At 44.9% G+C, this 20,587-nt stretch overlaps 1 protein-coding gene across 3 annotated transcripts in view; it reads left to right on the top strand.

Moving 5' to 3' along the window:
- LOC102571673 (lysine--tRNA ligase) overlaps nucleotides 1–20,587 on the top strand; it is an 87,107-nt gene that overhangs the window by 57,307 nt on the left and 9,213 nt on the right. For all 3 annotated transcript variants that reach the window (XM_019490554.2, XM_019490556.2, XM_019490555.2), the window contains exons 4-9: nucleotides 10,127–10,220; nucleotides 11,364–11,550; nucleotides 13,914–14,039; nucleotides 18,151–18,270; nucleotides 18,886–19,048; nucleotides 19,679–19,852. In XM_019490554.2, coding sequence (XP_019346099.2) covers nucleotides 10,127–10,220; nucleotides 11,364–11,550; nucleotides 13,914–14,039; nucleotides 18,151–18,270; nucleotides 18,886–19,048; nucleotides 19,679–19,852 — 864 coding nt within the window. The remainder of the gene's footprint in view (nucleotides 1–10,126; nucleotides 10,221–11,363; nucleotides 11,551–13,913; nucleotides 14,040–18,150; nucleotides 18,271–18,885; nucleotides 19,049–19,678; nucleotides 19,853–20,587) is intronic.

The following is a 20,587-nucleotide window of genomic DNA, read 5'->3' as shown; positions in this document are numbered from 1 at the left end:
TTTGAGCACGCTGCAGAGTGCCTCTAAAGAGATCCGACTTGCGGCTAGCTGGTCGATAGACTGATCACCTATCGATCCTTCTTCCCGTCGCCGAACGCAATCCCAGACGTACCCTCTTCCTGCTGGCTTAAGTTACGAACGGATTTGCTGGCTTTGGCCTTGCCAGCTGGAGCAACTCACATTGTTGTTCAGACGACTGGACCATTTCTGTCGCAGCCACCCACGACGTAAGTAAAGTTTTTACAACCAGTAAACCTTGTCAGCCTCTCCATTCACCAGCCCGCCCTGACGAATGAGCAGTTTCTAAATCACCTTGAGTCGGCTCAGCCCGGCCGAGACATGGCGACGAGGATGGGATTAAAGGGCACGGTGATGGAGAAGAACTTCATTGGGTGCTGCCCCTGGCGCACCGGGAACCGCCACGTAGAGAATTTTAACGATCTATGGGCGCATATCGCTTACCACCAGGCGGTAGAAGGGGAGGAAAGAAGTATTCATGGTTACTTCTCCGTAAAAAGAGAAGAAGCCGTAGTGAAAGAATGGAGAACAAAGCTATCCCTTGGGGAGTTCGGATGCATAATGGGGAGTGACCGGGTTTATTATCGGCCCCCGGAGGAAACATCAACTATATCCCTAGCCGGGGTGAAAGCGCAGAAGGCAGAAAAGCTGACCCCCGCTCAGGAGTTCGCCCAATGCACCCGATACTTAAAGGAGGGTGGGGAACCCACCCCCACAGACTGGTTCAACTGTCCGGATTTGGTGCCTGAGTTGCGGGGCCATGAGCTCCTCGTTCAGCTACGGGAGGATTTGGAAACTATGGGCCATCACAAGCCGAAGTGGGGTCTAATTAAATGGAAAAAGGGAAAGATGATAAATGTGCTGTTCCGTGCAGTAACGGGCCTACTAAGGGAATATGCGAATTTGGAGGCTCAGATGCATACTGCGGGTAAGGAGTCACTGGAGCAGACAGCAAAGGGCTCTGGAGCAGCGTTTATTAACAGTGCCAGCCGCATGATGCTGCTAGCAGAAAATGGTGCCGAAAGAAGCGCGAGCCACCCGGGGAACCCGGAAAAGAGGGGCGGAGTTTCGGAAGACCCGGCGGGGATCCACCTAGTGACTCCACCCCCTGAGGTGACGTTGTTCCCAACGGTCACGCCTCCTTACCACGGGGAGGGGGCAATGGGAGGAGGGATATACCCAACACTCCCAGATACAGAATTTAACCCTCTCTCTGCCGCAGCTCACCTGATAGCTGTGACGAAGCATGTTGCAGATGAAGATGGTGCTACGCGTACCACTATCATCTCACGCACATGCACCAGACAAGAGATTCAAGAGCTTTGCAAAGAATCTAAAATAAGGCCGGGAGAAACCTTGGCCATGTGGTTAGGAAGACTGATAGTGGAATTTGGATCCGACACTCTGGATAAGGAAGAAGCGAATGCCCTGACACGACAAGCAGTGTGGAGCGGAGGGCGCGCTACTGATTTGAATGTGGTCACAGACAGTGCCCACTGGCCCATCCCGCTCCCGGCGCTTGTGCTAGGACAGGTAACCCACAAATTTCACACCTGGCACGAGGGTTGCCCGCAAAAGGCTACTGCAGAACAACTTCTCCTGGCTATAGTTGGAGTGTCGTATCTCTCATGGAGCCCAAGGACAAATCCAATGGGACTAACAGCAGTCCAGCGTAAGGAGAGATGGGCTCATCATCACCTATCGGACCCCGGGGCAATTCCAACGCCCTTGGAAGCTATAGATGCCTGCGTGGAGGTATACGGAGGAGCGAATGCTGTTACACTCCGACTCTTCTTGAACCCGATGGCAGGTCAACCAGTGGGAAATCTTTTAGGCCATCTCCCACGATTGCAGGCAATTATGAAGCAAGGTGAGGAAGCTTCTAATGACATAAGGGATCGACCTTCAGCGTACCTAGCTGCAACATTGAGGCCTCGGCGTCAAGGGTATACCCCTCGGCGAGAGCCATGGAGGTCACCTCCAAGGACCCCAAAAGAAAGAACCTCAAAGGAAAGAACTCTGAAAGAAAGAACTATGTTCAGATTTCTTCTTGCTTACTCCGGACTAACAAAGGCTCAATTGAGACTTTTGGGAGACAAGGCCCAGGCCAGTATAGCTGAAGCATTGGGATTTAATTTCGAGGACTCGCCAAAAAACGAGTAACGGCCGTCGGCTCTGCCGGCGGCCTTCACCAATTCAAACCCTATCCTACTGACTCTCGTCCATACACTGAACTCACTGTTTACAACCCTACCGATCCGGATGACCAACAACAGGTATTCTTCCTTCTCGATACTGGAGCTCAGACCAATGTGATTACCTCAATGATACCTCATCAAAAGACCACCAAGACGATCAAGGTACAAGGGCTTAATGCTATCGCTGTCATAACGAAGGTCAAGTTTTGGGTTCAGGATCACCGATATCCCCTAGATGCTGTTCTAGGGGGCATCAACATTTTAGGAATCCCGGGGATAAAAGTGCTTGACCTTAAAGAACAAGTGCTACAGGCATTACCCGTAATTATCCCAGAGCAGGACTGGCATCAACCAATGCTTCGTGACACTTCCACCTGGCGATATCGGCCAATCCCAACTAGGGATTCTCTCAAACAGTCCCTTACTGATCTTCTGCAGTGACTCGAGCGACGAGGTTGTATTAAGACCATAACGGCCAGCACCTACCTATCATCAGGATGGGGAGTTGTGAAACCTGGGAAGCCTAATGAAGCCCAGTTGTTCGTGGACTATAGAGAAGTCAACAAAAGGTGTCAGGTACTTCAACAACCTAATCCAGCTACGCTGCCACAGTGTATGTTTGAGATGGCACAGTTCCAGCAAAGTCAGTGGATCGGAGTCACATTAGATCTAAAAAATATGTTCTTTTCCATCCCAATAACTGACCCGGAAGGAATACTAAATATGTGTATTGATGGCATCATGTACAGGTGGACGGTTTGTCCGCAAGGATATTGCAACGCTCCATCATTAGCCACTGGTGCCATGAATAACACCCTGAAGAATTTTCGAGCCTTGCACTCTCTTCCCCCAGAAAAAGAATTAAGAATTTGGAGTTATGTTGATGATATTGCCATCATGGGTCGTGATAGCTCTGTAGTTGCCCGTGTAGTAAACCAACTAGTTGCTCACCTTCAAAGTGAGGGATGGACAATCAACGAGAAAAAGTCAAACCTACATCCTGTAGATGACATTACATTCCTTGGCACTCGATACATCGCTTCCATCCGCCACGGAGTCTTGCATGAGGGTCCTAACATTGATCCGCTAAAAACATTCCACCCTGTCACTAAGAGGCATTTTCAACAGCTTTTGGGTCATTTAAATTGGTATCGACATTATGTTGAACCCAGCGATTTGGCACTCCTCACTAAATTACAGCGACAGATTCGTGACAAGTCCCAAAAGTCCACACCTTGGACGGAAAAGGATCAGCAGAATCTGCTTCGCCTGCTAACCATGGTTAAAGGTACACAACTCCATGCCATCGATCTGGGTGAGTCACTAACCGTAACCCTTGGATTCACCACCAACCATGTGTGGGCTGTCATGCACAACCCCCGCGACGAGCTAGTATACACAGCCCATAAGACGCTTCAAGCGGCACAACATCGGTATGGAGCTATGGGAAAGATTCTCCTAGCTGAACAACTGGTGGAGCCGTTAGCAAGGGGGCATGGGACGTTACGCGCTCCTGGTGCCACATTGTTACCCTTACTGGACGCGGGAAGAATCGACCCACATTTTCAAGGGGAATCTAAAACCTGGAATACACTAGTACTTACCCACCATTATAATTGGCATTGTTGGAGGTTGGAAGACACGGTACCTGATCCAAGCCCAGAAGATGAGGAGAAGGTTCCTACATTGTATGGAACTTCAGCCCCAGCGTGGATGGCCTCAGGTGGAACCTCCCGACGTGAAGGAGGCTATGGATACTACTGTAAAGCTTGTCGCGATAAGGAAATATTCCAAGCCAACCCAGATGATAATTTGTCCCAAAAATGTGAATTATTAGGATTCCTAAAGGTACTAGAGCATTGTCTGACACATCATGACGATACACTCCCCGTTCCAATCATCGCCATTGATTCACAATATATCTATAAAATTCTTACTGGTATAGCTTTTCCCACCGAAAACTTGGATGATTGGCAAGACATCTGGAGGACGTTAACTAGATTTGTACGCCTTCCGTTAGTAAGGCACACTAAGTCCCACCGTCCGGATACTGATCCAGTACATGAGGTTATTGATAAGCTCTTGGAGGATCCACTCTGAAGCGACGTAGTTTTGCCTGTCACATCTACTTCCGGTCCTGAAGCAAATCCATTCCTCGCATGGCTTCACGAAAATTGGGGTCACCCAGAGCCACGGGCTTGTCATCAACATTGGTGCCGAACCATTACAGAGCCGGCCTCATATGGAGCTCAGCGTGATTGGGAAAAGGTAGCTCAGGCCTGTGAGACATGTGCTAAAGAGAAGTGTCATAAAACCAAACATCAGATCGGAGCTTTCGACTCTTCACAGTTTCAGGCAGGAAAAGTTTGGCAGGTAGACCTGCTGGGACCCCTCCCAGGGTCTAAACCACCAAATAAAGGACTAGTTGTGGTTGATTCGGGGACCAGGCAGTTGCAGGTTATTCCCTTATGGAAAAGCAATGCCACTTGTGTTATTGCTGCCTTAACTGCTGTATTTGCCACCTGGCAACCTCCTCATGAAATTCAGTCTGATGGAGGACCTCCGTTTAACTCTAATGCTCTGGATAAATTTGCTCGTCTTCATAATGTAGCCTGGCATCTTCATCTGCCGTACCACCCGCAGTCCAACGGCGTTGTGGAGAGACACTCTGTCTATACAAGGAGCAGCTTCGCCTTAGAGGAGGAGGGACGTTTAAAAATTGGACTAAATTTAATCACGATGTCCTTATTTCACTAAACACTGCTAAACCATTATGGGATGAAGCTGATGTCCGGAAACCCCAACCTTAGGAGCCCAAGTTCCAACCCGACGAGTTAGTGTGGATCTCAATACTGCACCCCCATCAGTCTCATCCACAAGTTCACAAAGGAACAGTTCAACGGTCGGGACAATATCCCAATACCTATTCTGTCCAATTGGAAGAGAAGCCCGATCGTCCTTCTATTATCGTTCATCGCAACTGGATGACTCGCCGTTCCGACGTTCACCCAGTATCCTTACAGTGAAACCAATTATGATTCTTTCTTGTTTTGTTTTGTCTTGTTATTCTGTTTTCTTCACAGGTTTGACCCCAGCAAAACCGGTAATTCACAACCACCTGATTATGAAACCAAACTGTAGTCCATTCGAGGCCAAGGAGTGATGGTTGCGAGGGAGGCACTGAAACGGCAAAAAGCCCATTGGCTCAGGACTTGTTATGATACTATTCTTCATTTGTTAAGTGTTTACTAACATTGTCTGTTATAGGAGAAGACGGACCGAAGTGGATGTTCTCTGATCAGACGATGATCAACAGTTGTTGTTATGTGTTCAAAGTTATTGTATGTTGTAATTTGTTAAAAAGACCAGTCTGTCAAGTTATTTGTTTATGTATTTATATATATATATATATATATATATATATTGGATGTGAAGGCTTTGCCAAGTCAGTGAATCCTCTAACAAAGATGCCGTATGATGTGCTCATGTGTCGAAAATTCCAGTTGTGCCGTCGGCAAGGGGGCATGTCATAACCCAGTGATTTTGGTGCCTCGGCACTATGGAATTTTCTTGTCACATGAGAGCCTCTTGCACAGTGAGAGTTTTGCTGCATAAAGAACCCGCGTGCAGGAGAGAGTTCCCACCAATTTGCAGCTGTCTTTGCAGGATGCATTTTCCCTTTGCAGCACAGAAATGCACGGTGCAAAGAGTTCCCGCTATTCGAATGCAAATTCGTGTCCCGCTATTGGCTAGTTCTAAATTATTCACACGTGGCGGCCGGTAATTGGCTTGCTGGCTGTTTAAAAATTAGCGCAACTTCCGCCCAAGTTGAAGAACTTTGAGCACGCTGCAGAGTGCCTCTAAAGAGATCCGACTTGCGGCTAGCTGGTCGATAGACTGATCACCTATCGATCCTTCTTCCCGTTGCCGAACGCAATCCCAGACATACCCTCTTCCCGCCGGCTTAAGTTATGAATGGATTTGCTGGCTTTGGCCTCGCCAGCTGGAGCAACTCACATTGTTGTTCAGACGACTGGACCGTTTCTGTCGCAGCCACCCACGACGTAAGTAAAGTTTTTACAACCAGTAAACCTTGTCAGCCTCTCCATTCACCAGCCCGCCCTGACGAACGAGCAGTTTCTAAATCACCTCGAGTCGGCTCAGCCCAGCCGAGACATGCAGAAAACTTAATTTGTTACATTAATTAGAATAAAAAATAATATATAGCTCTGTAGCATTTGAGCCTCTCAGAGCACTTTTCAAATAGTAATGAGTTTAGGGCTGGTCTACGCAGGAAACCTCAAGAAATTTAATCCAAATTAATTAAAGGTGAGAATTTTAAAATGGATTGGTTAAACTTTATTAGAGCTCTGTATAGACTACTTTAGAATTAAAGTGGTGTTAACTTGATTTAGCTTAATTCTCTATAGAAATGGAGTAAACTAAATTGAATTAAGACTATTTTAATTCTGAATGAGATTTTTCCATGCAGATATTTAACACTGTTTAACTAATCTACTTTAAAAGTTAATTCAGATCATATTTCTTGTGAGTCCACATGTTGACAAGCCCTTAGTCTTATAAAACCATTGCAAAGTATAAAAGTAAATATTATACTTATTTTGCAGGTGAGGGAACTGAAGTGTAGAGAGGTTAAGGCATTTGCCCAGTTACATGCAGGTGTGTCTACATGAGATGCTTTACTGCACAGTAGATTAATCTACTACACAATAAAATGTGACTGTGTAATCATGTACAGCTGCTACTATGCATTAAAGTAGACCAGGGGTTGTCAACCCGGGGTACGCATACCTATAGCGGTACTTGAGAAGGCCCTAGGGGGTACATGTGGGTGGGCAGGGACAGAGCGTCGCCATGCACCATTCTGTGCTGTTGCACAGGCACCGCCAACCCAGCCAGATGCCGGGGGTGGGGAAAGCTGGCATGCGGCAGCTGTGCAACACCTCCCTTCCCCCCACCCTGCATCCGGCTGCCAGAGGTATGCTGCACTCTGTCCAGCCGCTGGGGATACACTGATCCAAAAAGGTTGAAAACCCCTGAAATAGGCTAATGCATGGTGTTCTATTACCTCGGGTAGTAGATTTATTATGCATTAACTAATGCACAGTAACATATAGGTACCTAGCTGACCAGGAACAAATTGCTCCCAGTCAACCCAGGCAGTGGGGGAGGGAGAACTGTCCTCTCCCATGGGCAGCTGTCTGCTTCTCAGCCCCTGCTCCAGTCAGCCAAACAGGGCTGGGACATTGTCCTTTGCCTTGACAGCAGGCAGCTGCCCAGGCAGGGATGCAGGGTCAGGGGCATCTGCTCCAGAGGTAGGACAGTTCCTTCCACCCCCTGCAGCCCAGGCCTGTCTTCAGGATTAGCCTGAGGTTAGGCTCAGGATTTGCTCTGCTCTGAACTGCTCCTGTCAGGAGCAAACTTGTTCCTGATGGGCACACGTATAGGTGCACTCCCAGGGAAAACTTACTATGCAATATTTTACTACTCAGTAAGCTTTCAATACATTAATTGCAAATGTAGATGCACCCAGCATAGCCTATCTAGAGATTAAGTATGCTATCATACCAGAATTTTGAGCCAATACTTCAGAAATGGAGCCAATCCTTTTGGGATCCGTTCTATATTTTCTGCTATTGTTTAACCAGCTTTCCAGGCTAAAATATAATGTTATTGGATTTGTCAGACTGAATTAATTGAATGGCCTATCTAGTCTTGTACCTAGAGAGCAGCCAGTTCTAGTTGTTTCAGAAAAAAATGGCAAAAGCTCTACCATAAAATAAAGTAACTCATAACATAAACTGTCTCCATACAATGTTTTTTCCTAGCTGGCCTTAGTTAGCAGTTGGGGTTGTTTGTAATAATCTTGCCTGCCCCTCTGGACATGTGGGTCCAATCCTGAGCTATAGCCAAGTGCGCTTAGCAATGGAATATGCAATCAATGGGTTCAACTGACCATTGTCAAACAACCCACAGGTTATAGGAGTGGGCGGATGAGAACAGGATGGGATTCAATACTGACAAGTGCAGGGTACTGCACCTGGGGAGGAAGAACCAGCAGCATACCTACAGGCTAGGGAACTCCCTTCTCATTAGCACAGAAGCAGAAAAGGATCTTGGAGTCATTATAGACTCCAAGATGAACATGGGCCACTAATGTGGGGACGCGGTCAGAAAAGCCAACTGTACCTTGTCATGCATCCACAGATGCATCACGAGCAGGTCCAAGGAGGTGATCCTCCCCCTCTATATGAGATTGATCAGGGGGCAGCAGGACAGACCCTACGAGGAGAGGCTACGAGACCTGAACCTGTTCAGCCTCCACAACAGAAGGCTGAGAGAGAGGGGATCTGGTGGCCGTCTATAAACTGGCCAAGGGAGACCAGCAGGCAATGGGAGAGTCCCTGTTCCCCCTAGCACTACTGGGAGTAACAAGGAATAACGGCCATGAGTTGACAGAGAGTAGATTCAGGCTAGATATCAGGAGGCACTACTTCACAGTCAAGGCAGCTAGGAGCTGGAACCAACTTCCAAGGGCAGTGGTGCTCTCTCTTACCCTGGGGGTCTTTAAAAGGAAGCTAGATAGACACCTCGCCGGGGTCGTTTGACCCCAGTATTCTTTCCTCCCCATGGCAGGGGGTCGGATTTGATGATCTGCTCAGGTCCCTTCTGACAATACCAACTATGACACTGTGAAACCTGACAGTGCTGGACTGGTGCCCTGTGTTTCAGCAGAGGTGGAAAGATGAAGGATGAATTAAAAAACCCCCAAAAGAAAATAATAAGGTTTGAGTAGCTCCTTATATCTAAAGAAGATCAGTTATTGCTGCATTCAGCACCCTCACTATCACTAGTATCACCTCCTTTGTGCTATGCAGGGCAGCATATCTATTGTAAATCAGGAGCCTGAACTGTATCATGGATATCAACATTCTTGTTCATTTTCAAGGAATCTATGAGACGTATATCAATACCCAGCTCTTATCTCAGAGGAGGGTGCTAAGTGTAGTAATTATGTCACAACTTGCTTACTTAGAAGTGTTTGCAGACACCAGGTTAAACTCTGCATCAGTGTTTCCCAAACTTTTGATACTTGGGGCACACTTTTTTTCTGGATTAAAATTGGCAGGACATATCATTCTTATACCTGAAAAATGGTGTGTGTAAATATCCATATATATGTAATATATTCACTTTTCAAAACATATAACATATTCCATTCCCTGCTAGACATGACAATCAGCATAAACTTAAACTACAGCATGCATTAGAATGGCCTACTTTTAGTTGTTTGTGAGCTTACATTAGATTTCCTGAAAATTTGGTCCACAGTTCACCAGTGGTCATGGGTGACTGGTGCCTCTTCAGTCAGGGGGGCCACTAGTCAGTGGCTGGGGGGGTCCTCCAGCAGCCAATCATGCTGACCGGGGGGTTCCCCACTCCCAATCTCACTCACCAAAAAGCAGAAGCGGCATAGCCACTTTTGCTGGTAGTCCCACTCCCCAGTTGGCACTCGCAGGGGGGGCACTGATGCTCCTGCCTGTCCCCCTGCCCTCTGGCTAAACAGGGAGTGTGGCCTGACAGGGGGTGCACTGGTGCTGTCAGAGGGTGCACGTGCACCCCCATGCACTCCCTACACATGACCACTACCAGTGATCAGCAGCAACTTTTCTGGTACTCCCAAATGGGTTCTGAAGGGAGGGATGCTCAATGAAGTGGTCTCTCCTTTGTAAGCAAAGGTCAGAAGAATAGAAAAAAGGATGGAGAATTCTGACTCCTTGGGAAAGATTACTGTGGGTTTGGTTACATACTTGTAACCAGACAGGGAATTTTTCCTCACCTCCAAGTTGTCTTTTGCTCTTATATACAAACAACCCCTCCTTTTCTAGGACGAATTCATGCCAAGAGATCTGCTGGTGCAAAGCTGTTTTTCTACGATCTCCGGGGAAATGGAATTAAATTACAAGTTATGGCAAATGCTAAGTGAGTATACATTATTTATGAACAAAGAGGGGTCTACTGAGGATATATGTCCTGTTTCTTGAAATCAGTTGCAAGAAAATCTATGAAGATTCTGGGTAGAAGCTGTGTAGTGAGGAAGACAGAGAGGGAGGGAAAAAGAGACTAGCTTTATGGCTAATACTATTCTAATAACATTTCTTGTCCTGTATTAGAAGCCAGGTGCTCTTTTATGATCCTTTACTAGTGTTGCATGATACAGGCCGAACAAAATTCAGATCTAGATCTAACCTGCCTCAAACTCTTTGTAGCTTTCTCTCTTTATTATTTACTTTTTTCTATGTAATTGCTCATTATCTTCTAGGAAGCTTAATTAGTTAGTTAATGCTAGTATAAAGCTATGAACAATGGAAAATTCCATAAAGATGACCTTCAGCCCATTTATCGGAGTTCTCCCCACGGACTTCAGTGAGCTTTTAAGCAGATACTAAATAAAAGCTAAGTATTTTTACAATGGCTAAACTAGTTAGAGCAAACAAATCCTAATAAAATTTCCCCTCTTTTTTGCTCTTGAATTATGAATTAACATACTATAGTTCCTATACATTTGTTCTCTTTTAGGAATCATTTGCTAAATGTCCCTATACCTCAGTTTGTGGCTTGTTCCACAATCGCATGCCGTGATGTTTTATTTAGGTTGGACTCATGGGTCACAGGGCCATTCAGCTGGTGTGAATCTGCATGATTACATTCATGTTGAGAAGCTGTGCTGACCTACACCAGCTGAGAAGCATTTACACCAGAAAAGTTGGAAATTACTTAGAAGTTGGAACTGGAAATTTCCTTTCTGTAAATGTATGTCACTAGTAACTGAATCTTTACTCCTGCCTCATGTTTAATTGTAAGGTGAGGGGTTCCCCCCTCCCCCCCATGTTAAATGTGGATGGGACCTCATCTTCTAATCAAATAAATATGGTAGTTGTATTTATATTACTGTAATCTATGACCTAGATAGATTTCCACCAAGAATGAAAGAACAATCTAAGCAACAGTTTATATGGATGATTTTAGTTTTATTTTGCATAAAAGTTATTTTCTACCCTAGCCTGAAAGGTAATGGTTTGGAAAGGATTTTGCATTTCTAAGTCAGCTGCTGCTTCTTGTCAGATTTTTCAAGTCCGAGGAGGTTTTCACTAAAACTATAGATAAGCTGCGACGAGGAGACATCATTGGAATTGAAGGATATCCAGGGAGAACAAAGCATGGAGAACTGAGCATCATATCATCTGACATAACTCTTCTGTCACCATGCCTGCATATGTTGCCTCATCTTCATTATGGACTTAAAGATCAGGTAACTTCTTTCAGGGAGAATGCCTGGGGAGCCTTCTGGGAAAAAGGTAGGGTAAGCCTTCTGGGAACTCAGAACAGCTGCCTGGAAACAATTATTCCAAAGGATTTATTTCTGATTCTTTCAGTAAGTAAATCCAGGCTAGCTTGATTTTGTTCACGCACTTTGAACACTGAGCTATGGATCTTGTATAATATCTGGAAGTAATATAATTAATCTCGGATAACTGTGATCATGAGATGACTTGTTTTAAATGAAAATGGTAGCAGAACCAAAAGTAGGTCTGTAACTAAGGACTTAAATTTCAAAAAGGCAAACTTTAAAGAACCTAGTCTGTGAATCAGTTTAATTGTAGGACTCAGGGGGTATGTATAGGCACTATGTTTAGATTGACTTAGCCACAGTTAGGTTGATCTAAATGCCCTAAATGTGCAGGCATGCAGAGGGATTAAATTGCTCAAAAAATGGTGTACCTAATCTAAGTTAGTTTACCTAGATAGAGTTTGAGTTAACCCTTTCTTAGATTGGGTTAACGTGATATAAGTAATGCCTGTACATGTTCACAGTGCAGCCCCATGGCTAGTAAAGCCAAGCTGCTTGCCCTAGTTCCAGGGCTCTGCTATTTCCACTCCCCTGAGCCTGTCTGGGCTATCTTTAGCCCCCCTGCCTTGCCCCTTGACCTAGCAACCCTTATTACCATGGACCTGCCGAGATCACAAATACATCCCTGCATTCTATTTTTTTATATTGTGACAGGGGGCCATCAAATCATTGGCCTGCCCACCTGTCTAGGGCAGTCTGCCCACCTGCCTCGCTTGCCACACCTTTGATGTAACTAATAGGAAGATGTTTACAAGGCAGAAGGCTGCCCATTTTACTGCCCAATACCAAGGGCATAATATACAGCTCCATACCACCCCTACACCATGTCCCATGCCTTGCAGGTGGCATCATTATATAGCTCCGGCCCCAAGATGGACCTCATTACATGCCCGCCTGACATTTGGACCCCACCTGGATCCCTCCTACTCAGGCAGTCTAATCTCTGTCCTTATACCAGGTTACCAAGCTCCCTGAACCTTTCTCCTTCTGGGCATGGCTCCTCTCTAAGACCTTTGGCCACACAGGCCCTGGCCTTGCCTCCAGGTTAGTCGTAACCCCAGGCCCGTGGCTCTGGGCGTCCCTCACAGTGGGCACTCTGGCCCTTTGACCTATCTGGTCCTGGCCCCAGCATTGATTAGTCAAGGGTTTCCCTGGTCAGGTTAATGCTGCTTGCTCTCCCTCCCTCTCCCTCCACCTTCTCGGGCCCCTCCAAACTGAGCTCACTCAATCAATCAATGACCTATGCGCAGTCCTTCAGGCCTCCTCATATGGACCCTACTCTACACAGCCCATGTGCAGTCCTTCAGGCCCACCCATGCAAACTGTATTCTATGCAACTTTCTCACTGTTTTCACTCATGCCCTCACTGGGCCCAGTACACCGCTTTCTCACTGGGGCTCTCAGTTTTAAGCCCCTTCAGGTCCCAGGCCTCTGATGACATGCCTGGACCCTTCGCTTGTCCCCTCTACAGGATAACCCACCATGTTATGGGGGCTGAGTCTATACAGCACCCCATACTCACCTTTCACTAGGGAGGCACAGGCTTGGCATTTCCTAGGGACCACCCCACCACAAGCAGCCCCATCACACCATCCAACCCCAGCAGGGTGTAGTTTTAGGTCATGCCCCAGGACCAAGAATCTCCTCCATTCCCATAGCTCCTACCTTTGACCTCCAGGTGTTCTGGGAGCAGCCACTCCAGCTAGCAATGTCCTCTCTGGCTCCCTCCAGCAACTACCCACTCAGCTATGAGGGCCTGGATTTATAGTGAGGTTGCTCAGCCCCATCTTCCAATCCAAGAGCCCCCTTCTGGTCATGTGTCTGCCTCATTGAGCTGCACCACACCTGCAGGCTGCTCCACAGCTTGCTCAAATCTCTTAAAGTGACAGGCACCAAAGGTGCCCTGCCACATATTGGTTTAATGATGTGTTTTTAAATGAAGCAATTTGGGACAGGGATTTGAATACCGATACGCAAACTTCACAAATAGAGTAAACGAACCAAAAAGCTGTCAATTCTATTTCCAATTTTTTTTTAACATTTGTTAATCTCTTTGCTCTCCTCTTACTCTGTTTAGTAATAAGAATTCAACTTTTTAATTCATAATCATGCTTATAATGTTTAAAATGGCTATACATCTAAGTCAAAAGAAATACATGCCTGACTATGGATATGACTAATTTTATCTAATGAATATTAGGTAACTGTCTGGACGCTGAGTTTCAAGAATATCTATATTATCATTATTTAATGATTCCTTGTAGGAAACCAGATATCGTCAGCGTTATCTGGATTTGATTATGAATGAGCATGTGAGACAGAAATTTATTACAAGGGCCAAAATCATCACGTATCTACGAACCTTCCTGGATAATCGTGGATTTCTTGAGGTAAGACTTGAGAAAATGTTTGTCATGGCAACTATGACATTGTCAATGCGACTATAACACTATGCTATAATGCATTACTTTATCATCACAGTACTTAGCATTTTAGTAGCTGTCACATTACCAAGATTTTCAATAGTGACGAAGTGGTTTCTGGGTACCTGACTTGAGACGCATTAAAGATGCCTGATTTTCACTTGGAAAACAATCAATGCTTTCTGAAAATCTGCCCCTTTTATGGTACCTCGAATTGAGCAGTCAAAATAATTGATTACTGATGATGATTTGTCCTATATGTTCAAAGGTATTGTGTAGAGAATATTTCTCACAACTAACCTTTGGGGTAGGTGGGTAAGTATTATGCTCCTTGCTTTGGAGAGAGGAAACCAAAAATGAACATGTAAAATGGCTAATACAAGGCTATATAGGAAGTCAGTGGCAGAACCAGGATTAGAATGAGTATCTTCTGATTCTCAGCCTGTTGGATCTCAGTGGCAGAGCCACAGTGTCCTGTTATGGCTTCAGAAGCAACTGAGTTCATTATCTTACTTTGAGCTCATGTCAAAATCTGCTCCTATTCCAGAAGCAGCCAATCTGCAGCGTGGGTGCCACAAATAACATGGGCAGCCTCTGAGTGGCACACAACAGGTTGGGAAGGGAGAGGTAGCACAGTGGCAAATAGGTCATGGAGCAGAAAGCAGAGCAGCAGCTTGGTCGGGGAGCAGAGACTGAGCACCAGATTGGGTAGGGGCAAAGGACTGGAATGGCACTTGGTAGTACAAGGCTAATTTGTAGCATGCCTGCCAAAAAGGTTGGCCACCACTGTGCCCTAGTCAACACAGCTATAAATTGATAATTGGTTATTAGAGTGGGGTGTCAAAGGTAGCTGGATGTGACGCTAACCACACCATGCCTTGGTGTGCTGTTGTCCATGGAAACTCATGTACCCTAACCATAATAGTCCATAGCCCTGGGTGAGCCTTTGTCTTTCATTGCCAGCCCTCTGTTCATTCCTTGACATAATGTTACCGTCTTACACAGTATATATACCATCTTTATAGTTAGTGAAAAAGACCTAATTTCCACTGATCTGAAGAAGTAGATTACTTCAGTATGTGCATGTGATTCATTTATATATGTGTGTTTAAGAGGTTATTCATCTTCAAAACAATTTGACACCATTCCTGGCCTTGAAAAACCTTTTTCAAGGCCAGAATTACACAGCATGGTTGTCCAAAGCACAGCTTGAGGGATAAGAGTAGCCTGCAGAATTTAGCTACCCTCCAGCCAGTTGATTGTATCTTGTGCATAGAACAGAAGTCTTCAGAGATTCCTGAACCAAAAGCTAATTCCTTTCTAAAGTTGCTGTATTCTTGGCTGCTGAGATAGAGCAATTATTAGCAGTCATTTCTAACCATATAGTAAGGAATAGATGGGTATAAGATGCTTTTACAGCTGAGTACATGTGTCTTAGATTCTAAAGGCAAAGCTCCCACTGAAATTAGTAGCAACTGTGTGGCCAGGCCTGGATACAATCCTCAGGCTTCTCATAAGTTGCCAGTGTGGTGCAGTGCACACAGCATTGCCTGATTTAGGCACCCTCAGCTAATTCTGAGTGAGTGAATATATTAGTCTTCTTGCATGTTACACTTTCAACATGTTAACTTCACTTACATTGTTAGAATCCAAGCATTACACAGTAAAACGTGCTAAGTGCTATTGTAATGTAGCAACGCTAGAGCTAGAGTACAAGTATCCCGCTGCCTCCTGCCAACTGCACTGGAGCTGGTTTGAGATTACAGTGTGGTGGTGGAGTTGGGACCAACAAAAATCTGTTTGTTGGTCCCAGCTACCACATCACAGAGGAGTATTCAATGGCTCCAGTGCTTAGGATGTGTTTTCTTTAGATCATACTAAGCATTGCCTTGTGGCTGCTCAGAAAACTTTTGAACTCATAGTATCACTTACTGCGATCTAAATAAAAAATGTCCTAAGTGTAATGTGCAACAAGGCCCTTAGAAGCCTAATACACAGAGTTGTAACAAATGCCTCCATTAAGCAAAATAAGTATATGTTGAATCCCAGCAATAAGTACATTTGAGCCTTTCTGTTTTCTTCTGTAACAGTGTTCTAGAGCAGTGGTTCTCAACCTTTTGTACTAGGACCCATTTATAAACATTGATGGCCAGTCCAGACCCAGTAAATAGTTTAAGTAGAAAACAGCCCCCTCTTCCTGACAGTGTCCATCACTCCGAACCCACAGCTCCCTGACCCTCCTAGCCCTGCTGGTGTTCTTCACTCCCAACCCACTGCCCCATTTTCCAGCCCCCTGGTGTGTGGGGCAGGGGGTGGGTGTGTAGGGCTTGTGGGGAATAGGGGGTACATGCCCCCCCATATTTGTGAATCCACAGTGGGTATAGAGCTGCATCCTGGGCAGACTGGCATGGGCAGGAGCTGCCTCCACAGCCCAGTGGGCAGGACCCAGAGCGGGAGGGAGGAGCAGAGAGTGGAGACTCATTGCTAGGATCCCTGCGCTCGCTGTGCTGCCTCCAGTATGAGTAACAGATGGGGGGTCCGTACTGCCCTCAACTTCTTCTGTCACCAGCTGCTTGCTCCTGGGCTGCAGCTCTACCCCACTGCCATGTCCCAGCTGCTGCCACTGCAATGGCAGGATGCTCACTCTGCCTGCCACCCCACCTACCCTCTGAAGTAGAGTTGCGGCTTGAAGGGAGCAGTAGCAGCAGCCAGGCCATGGCAGTGGGGTAGAGCCATTGCCTACTGCATTGAGCGGCTGGTGGCAGGAGGGCTGCATGCCCTCCCTTGTCTATTACTCCTCACATTTCTGGTGGTATAGTTGGTGCAGGGGGGCCTGGTGGTGGTGGCAGCACTGAATCTTGCTGCCCTGCTTTGCCCTCCCCTGCCAGGTCCTGCCCACTGGGATGTGGAGTCTGCTGCTCCCCATGTCGGTGTGGCCAGGCTGAAGCCCCATGCCCCTAGTGGCCGCACAAATCTGAGGGAGCATATGCCCCTGGACACGTCACCTCTGCTCCCCCCACCACCCTGACACATTGTCTGTGCTTCCCCCACCCCATAGACTTACCTGCGGGAAGCTGTGGGAGGTGCTCTTCACACTTCCTGACTGCTACCTGCATATGTGTGCATGCACATTCACTTGGCACCCTCTACCTGATTGCCCTCCTCCTGCTCCCCCCCAGCCTCAAGCAGCTTTTTGCAGGCTGGAACTCAAGCAGAGACCTGAGATTTCCCACATTTTTCTCCTTTAAAGGAGAAAATCCGTGTTTTTCTGTGGCAAATGGAAAACCCGAATCCTTGTTTATTAGTATGCACAGCATTAACACACAGTGAAGCACAAGCAGCATCTATTTTTTTCAAAAATGTATGCAAAATATGATCTTTTTAAAAAGTTTATTTATGACCCTTTCGTATATTCTTATGGTCCACTTTTGGGTTTCAACCCACGGGTTGAGAAATGCTGTTCTAGAACACTGCGCCTACCACCAAGAATTGCTGCTTCCTATTCTCTTGTACATTGCCTTTAAACAGTGAGGTTTTAATATTCAATTCAACACTGGGAATTTGTGCAATGAAAACAACACACACTAACAAAGAAACACACACTTTCACCTGTGGAAAGTAACTGCCTTTTATTCTGGGGTGAAAAGTGCTGATGGTTAGGACAAATGTAGTGCAGAAATGTTTTTTGGCATTAGTAAGAATCTTCCAGTGAAGGTCATGTTAAATATATTCACTCCCTCTCTTATTTAAAAAACAGGTATTATTTAGGAAAGTTAATCTATTTCTTGACTACAGTAATGTGAAATAATTTCTTACTTGAAGTCCCACTGAAGCATTCCTGTAGAAATAGTTAATCTCTCAGTTTCCAGCCCATCCTTCTACTTTTTTTCGTTATGTAAAGCAATTTCTCTTTCATGGATTTTAAAGCCAGAAGTGGGCTATTATAATAATTGAGTCTGACCTTGTGCATAATACAAGACACAGAATTTCATCCAGTGCATTCAGGACCCATCCCATAACTCTGTTGGGCTATAACCTATGTGTTAGGAAGATAGTCAGTCCTTTTACTCTTTTAAAGGTGGAGACTCCTATGATGAACATGATACCTGGTGGTGCTGCAGCCAAACCCTTTATTACTCATCACAACGAGCTCAACCTGGACCTATACATGAGGATAGCTCCTGAACTATACCTGAAGGTACAGTGATTGTCTAACATCAGCTAATGCATCTAGCAACAATATTTAATGCTCTCACTGTTTCACAGAACAAGATTTCTCACATATGTACTGAATATTGCCTACACAATGTTCTTAAAGTTAGGCTACATTTGAGAATTGGGCTCTACCACCTATCACTAATTTTCTATCACTTCTGTTTGGAAAAGTAGTAAGTTATTGTAATACCCCTCTCATATTGCGGATACAGCATGATTTGAAGCACAATCCTTTAACTTATGCAGGCTATTTACACTTAGGAGAAACAAATATCTGTATATAACAAAACACTTTTTTTTAATGAAAGCACAAAATCTAAATTCAGTTTTTAAAATATTGAAGACCCCCAATTCTTGAGTCCTCACAGAGGAAGCCAGCCACTGGGCACATCTACATAGATACCCACTGTGCAGTTGTTACTGCGCAGTCATTTAGTATAACCAAGTACTAAATGACTGCGCAGTAACTAGTAAATAGTGCTTTATTTAACATATGTGAAGATTAGAGCTAACTTGTCTTCATTTGAGTCTTCTAACACAGATATGTTTTTCCTTTAGAAGACAGTTTCACGAGGAAATGTTTGGTTCTTCTTCTTAGATGCTAGTAGTTGGAGGTCTGGAGAGGGTATATGAAGTTGGACGCCAGTTCAGAAATGAAGGAATCGATCAAACCCACAATCCAGAATTTACAACTTGTGAGTTCTACATGGCTTATGCAGATCACAATGACCTCATGGACATCACTGAACAGCTGCTGTCAGGTATGCCCTTGGGCAATAATTGTATTCATTCATTAGTAAGCGACTTGAATGTCTGAGGTTACTGTTAGTCACACACCCACCATGAAGGTGTCACAGGTGTAGCAGGGCAGCTCCGGCCCCCGTGCAACCACAGCACATGGAGCAGCACTGGCTGTCATGGTTCTGAAGGTGTTGAGATCAGTCACTCCTGTCACTGTGGCTATTTTTTCTGCTTCCTTCCAACTCCCATACAACCGTGGCATCCAACCTGCTGTCCCAGTCATCTCTCCCTTCCCCTTAGTTGTGCTACTGTGCGTTATAGACAGAGGTAAATAACACGTATTCACCAAATGGAAATGCAATCACTTGCAAAAATATAGAGAAGGGAGAAAGGATGAATACATTTTCTAGTTTGAATGATCCTGAACAATAAGACTTGGGAAACAAGATTTGAGAAGGATGGACACCTTTTTTGTTGACATTTGTATTAAAAATAAACTACTGTACATCATATAAGGTATGGCATAAAAATATCTTTTGATCTTAACAGGCAATGTATTGCATGTTATATTAGGGCTGTTCATCTGAAAGTCAGGAAGTTAGTCAGATTAAGATGACTTCTCTGATAACCTGGCGTCTGACTTCCTTAAGGCATGGTAAAGCATTTGACAGGCGGATATAAGATCACTTACCATCCAGATGGCCCTGAGGGAAAAGCAGTAGAAATTGACTTCACACCTCCTTTTAAACGAGTCAGCATGATGGAAGAACTGGAGAAAGTACTTGGAGAAAGGTTGCCAGCACCAGAAAACCTGGATACCGAGGGTGAGTTTGATATACTTGGGCTTGTCTCTAAATACTTAATGGTGTGATGAATTAAATTGTAAGCCATTTTCATTTTTAAATTGTTAAGCAGACCATTAATCAGTCACTAAAGAATCACTGATTCAGACAATGTGCAACTGCATGAGGTTCCCTTGCTTTTTCGCCTGAACTACTGTTGCTCACTAATAGTCTCTTTGCAATTTCAGCACACTTGTAGGGAAAGGAGATGTATTTATTATGGAATTTATGATTTTCCATGCAAAGCTGCTTTTCTCTGCTTATTTTCATTTTTCTGTTGAATTTTCCTCCATGAATAAACTCTTCTGTTTTCTGGTATCTGCTAGTTTGTGCTTGAAAAATGGAAGTATGGGTACGGAGGAAATACATTTTTTGTGCAGTGAAGTGAAAAATTGCTAAACTTTTCAAGCTTTGGGCACCAGTACAAACCAAACAGCTATGATGGTGATAAAGATAACTTTATTCAATAATTTCAAAACTTTATACTGGTGCATAGGCACACTATTTTAATTCATATGACTATACTGGAATGATTTCTTGGATCCATGAGATTTTTCAGATATTTCTTCCTGTCTTCTTAGCTTGTTCATGTATTTTCTTCTGATACAGAAGTAGTATAAAAGTAAATAGTAATAATAAAAAAGTACACGCACAGTACTGGATCTAATTGTCAAACATTATGCAAGGAAAGCAACTGATGATGCTGTAAAACATTCA

Source organism: Alligator mississippiensis, chromosome 3 (genome assembly GCF_030867095.1).
Source record: "Alligator mississippiensis isolate rAllMis1 chromosome 3, rAllMis1, whole genome shotgun sequence".
NCBI lineage: Eukaryota > Metazoa > Chordata > Crocodylia > Alligatoridae > Alligator > Alligator mississippiensis.
Note: the sequence above shows the minus strand (reverse complement) of the source record. Positions and strands in the feature narration are given on the sequence as shown.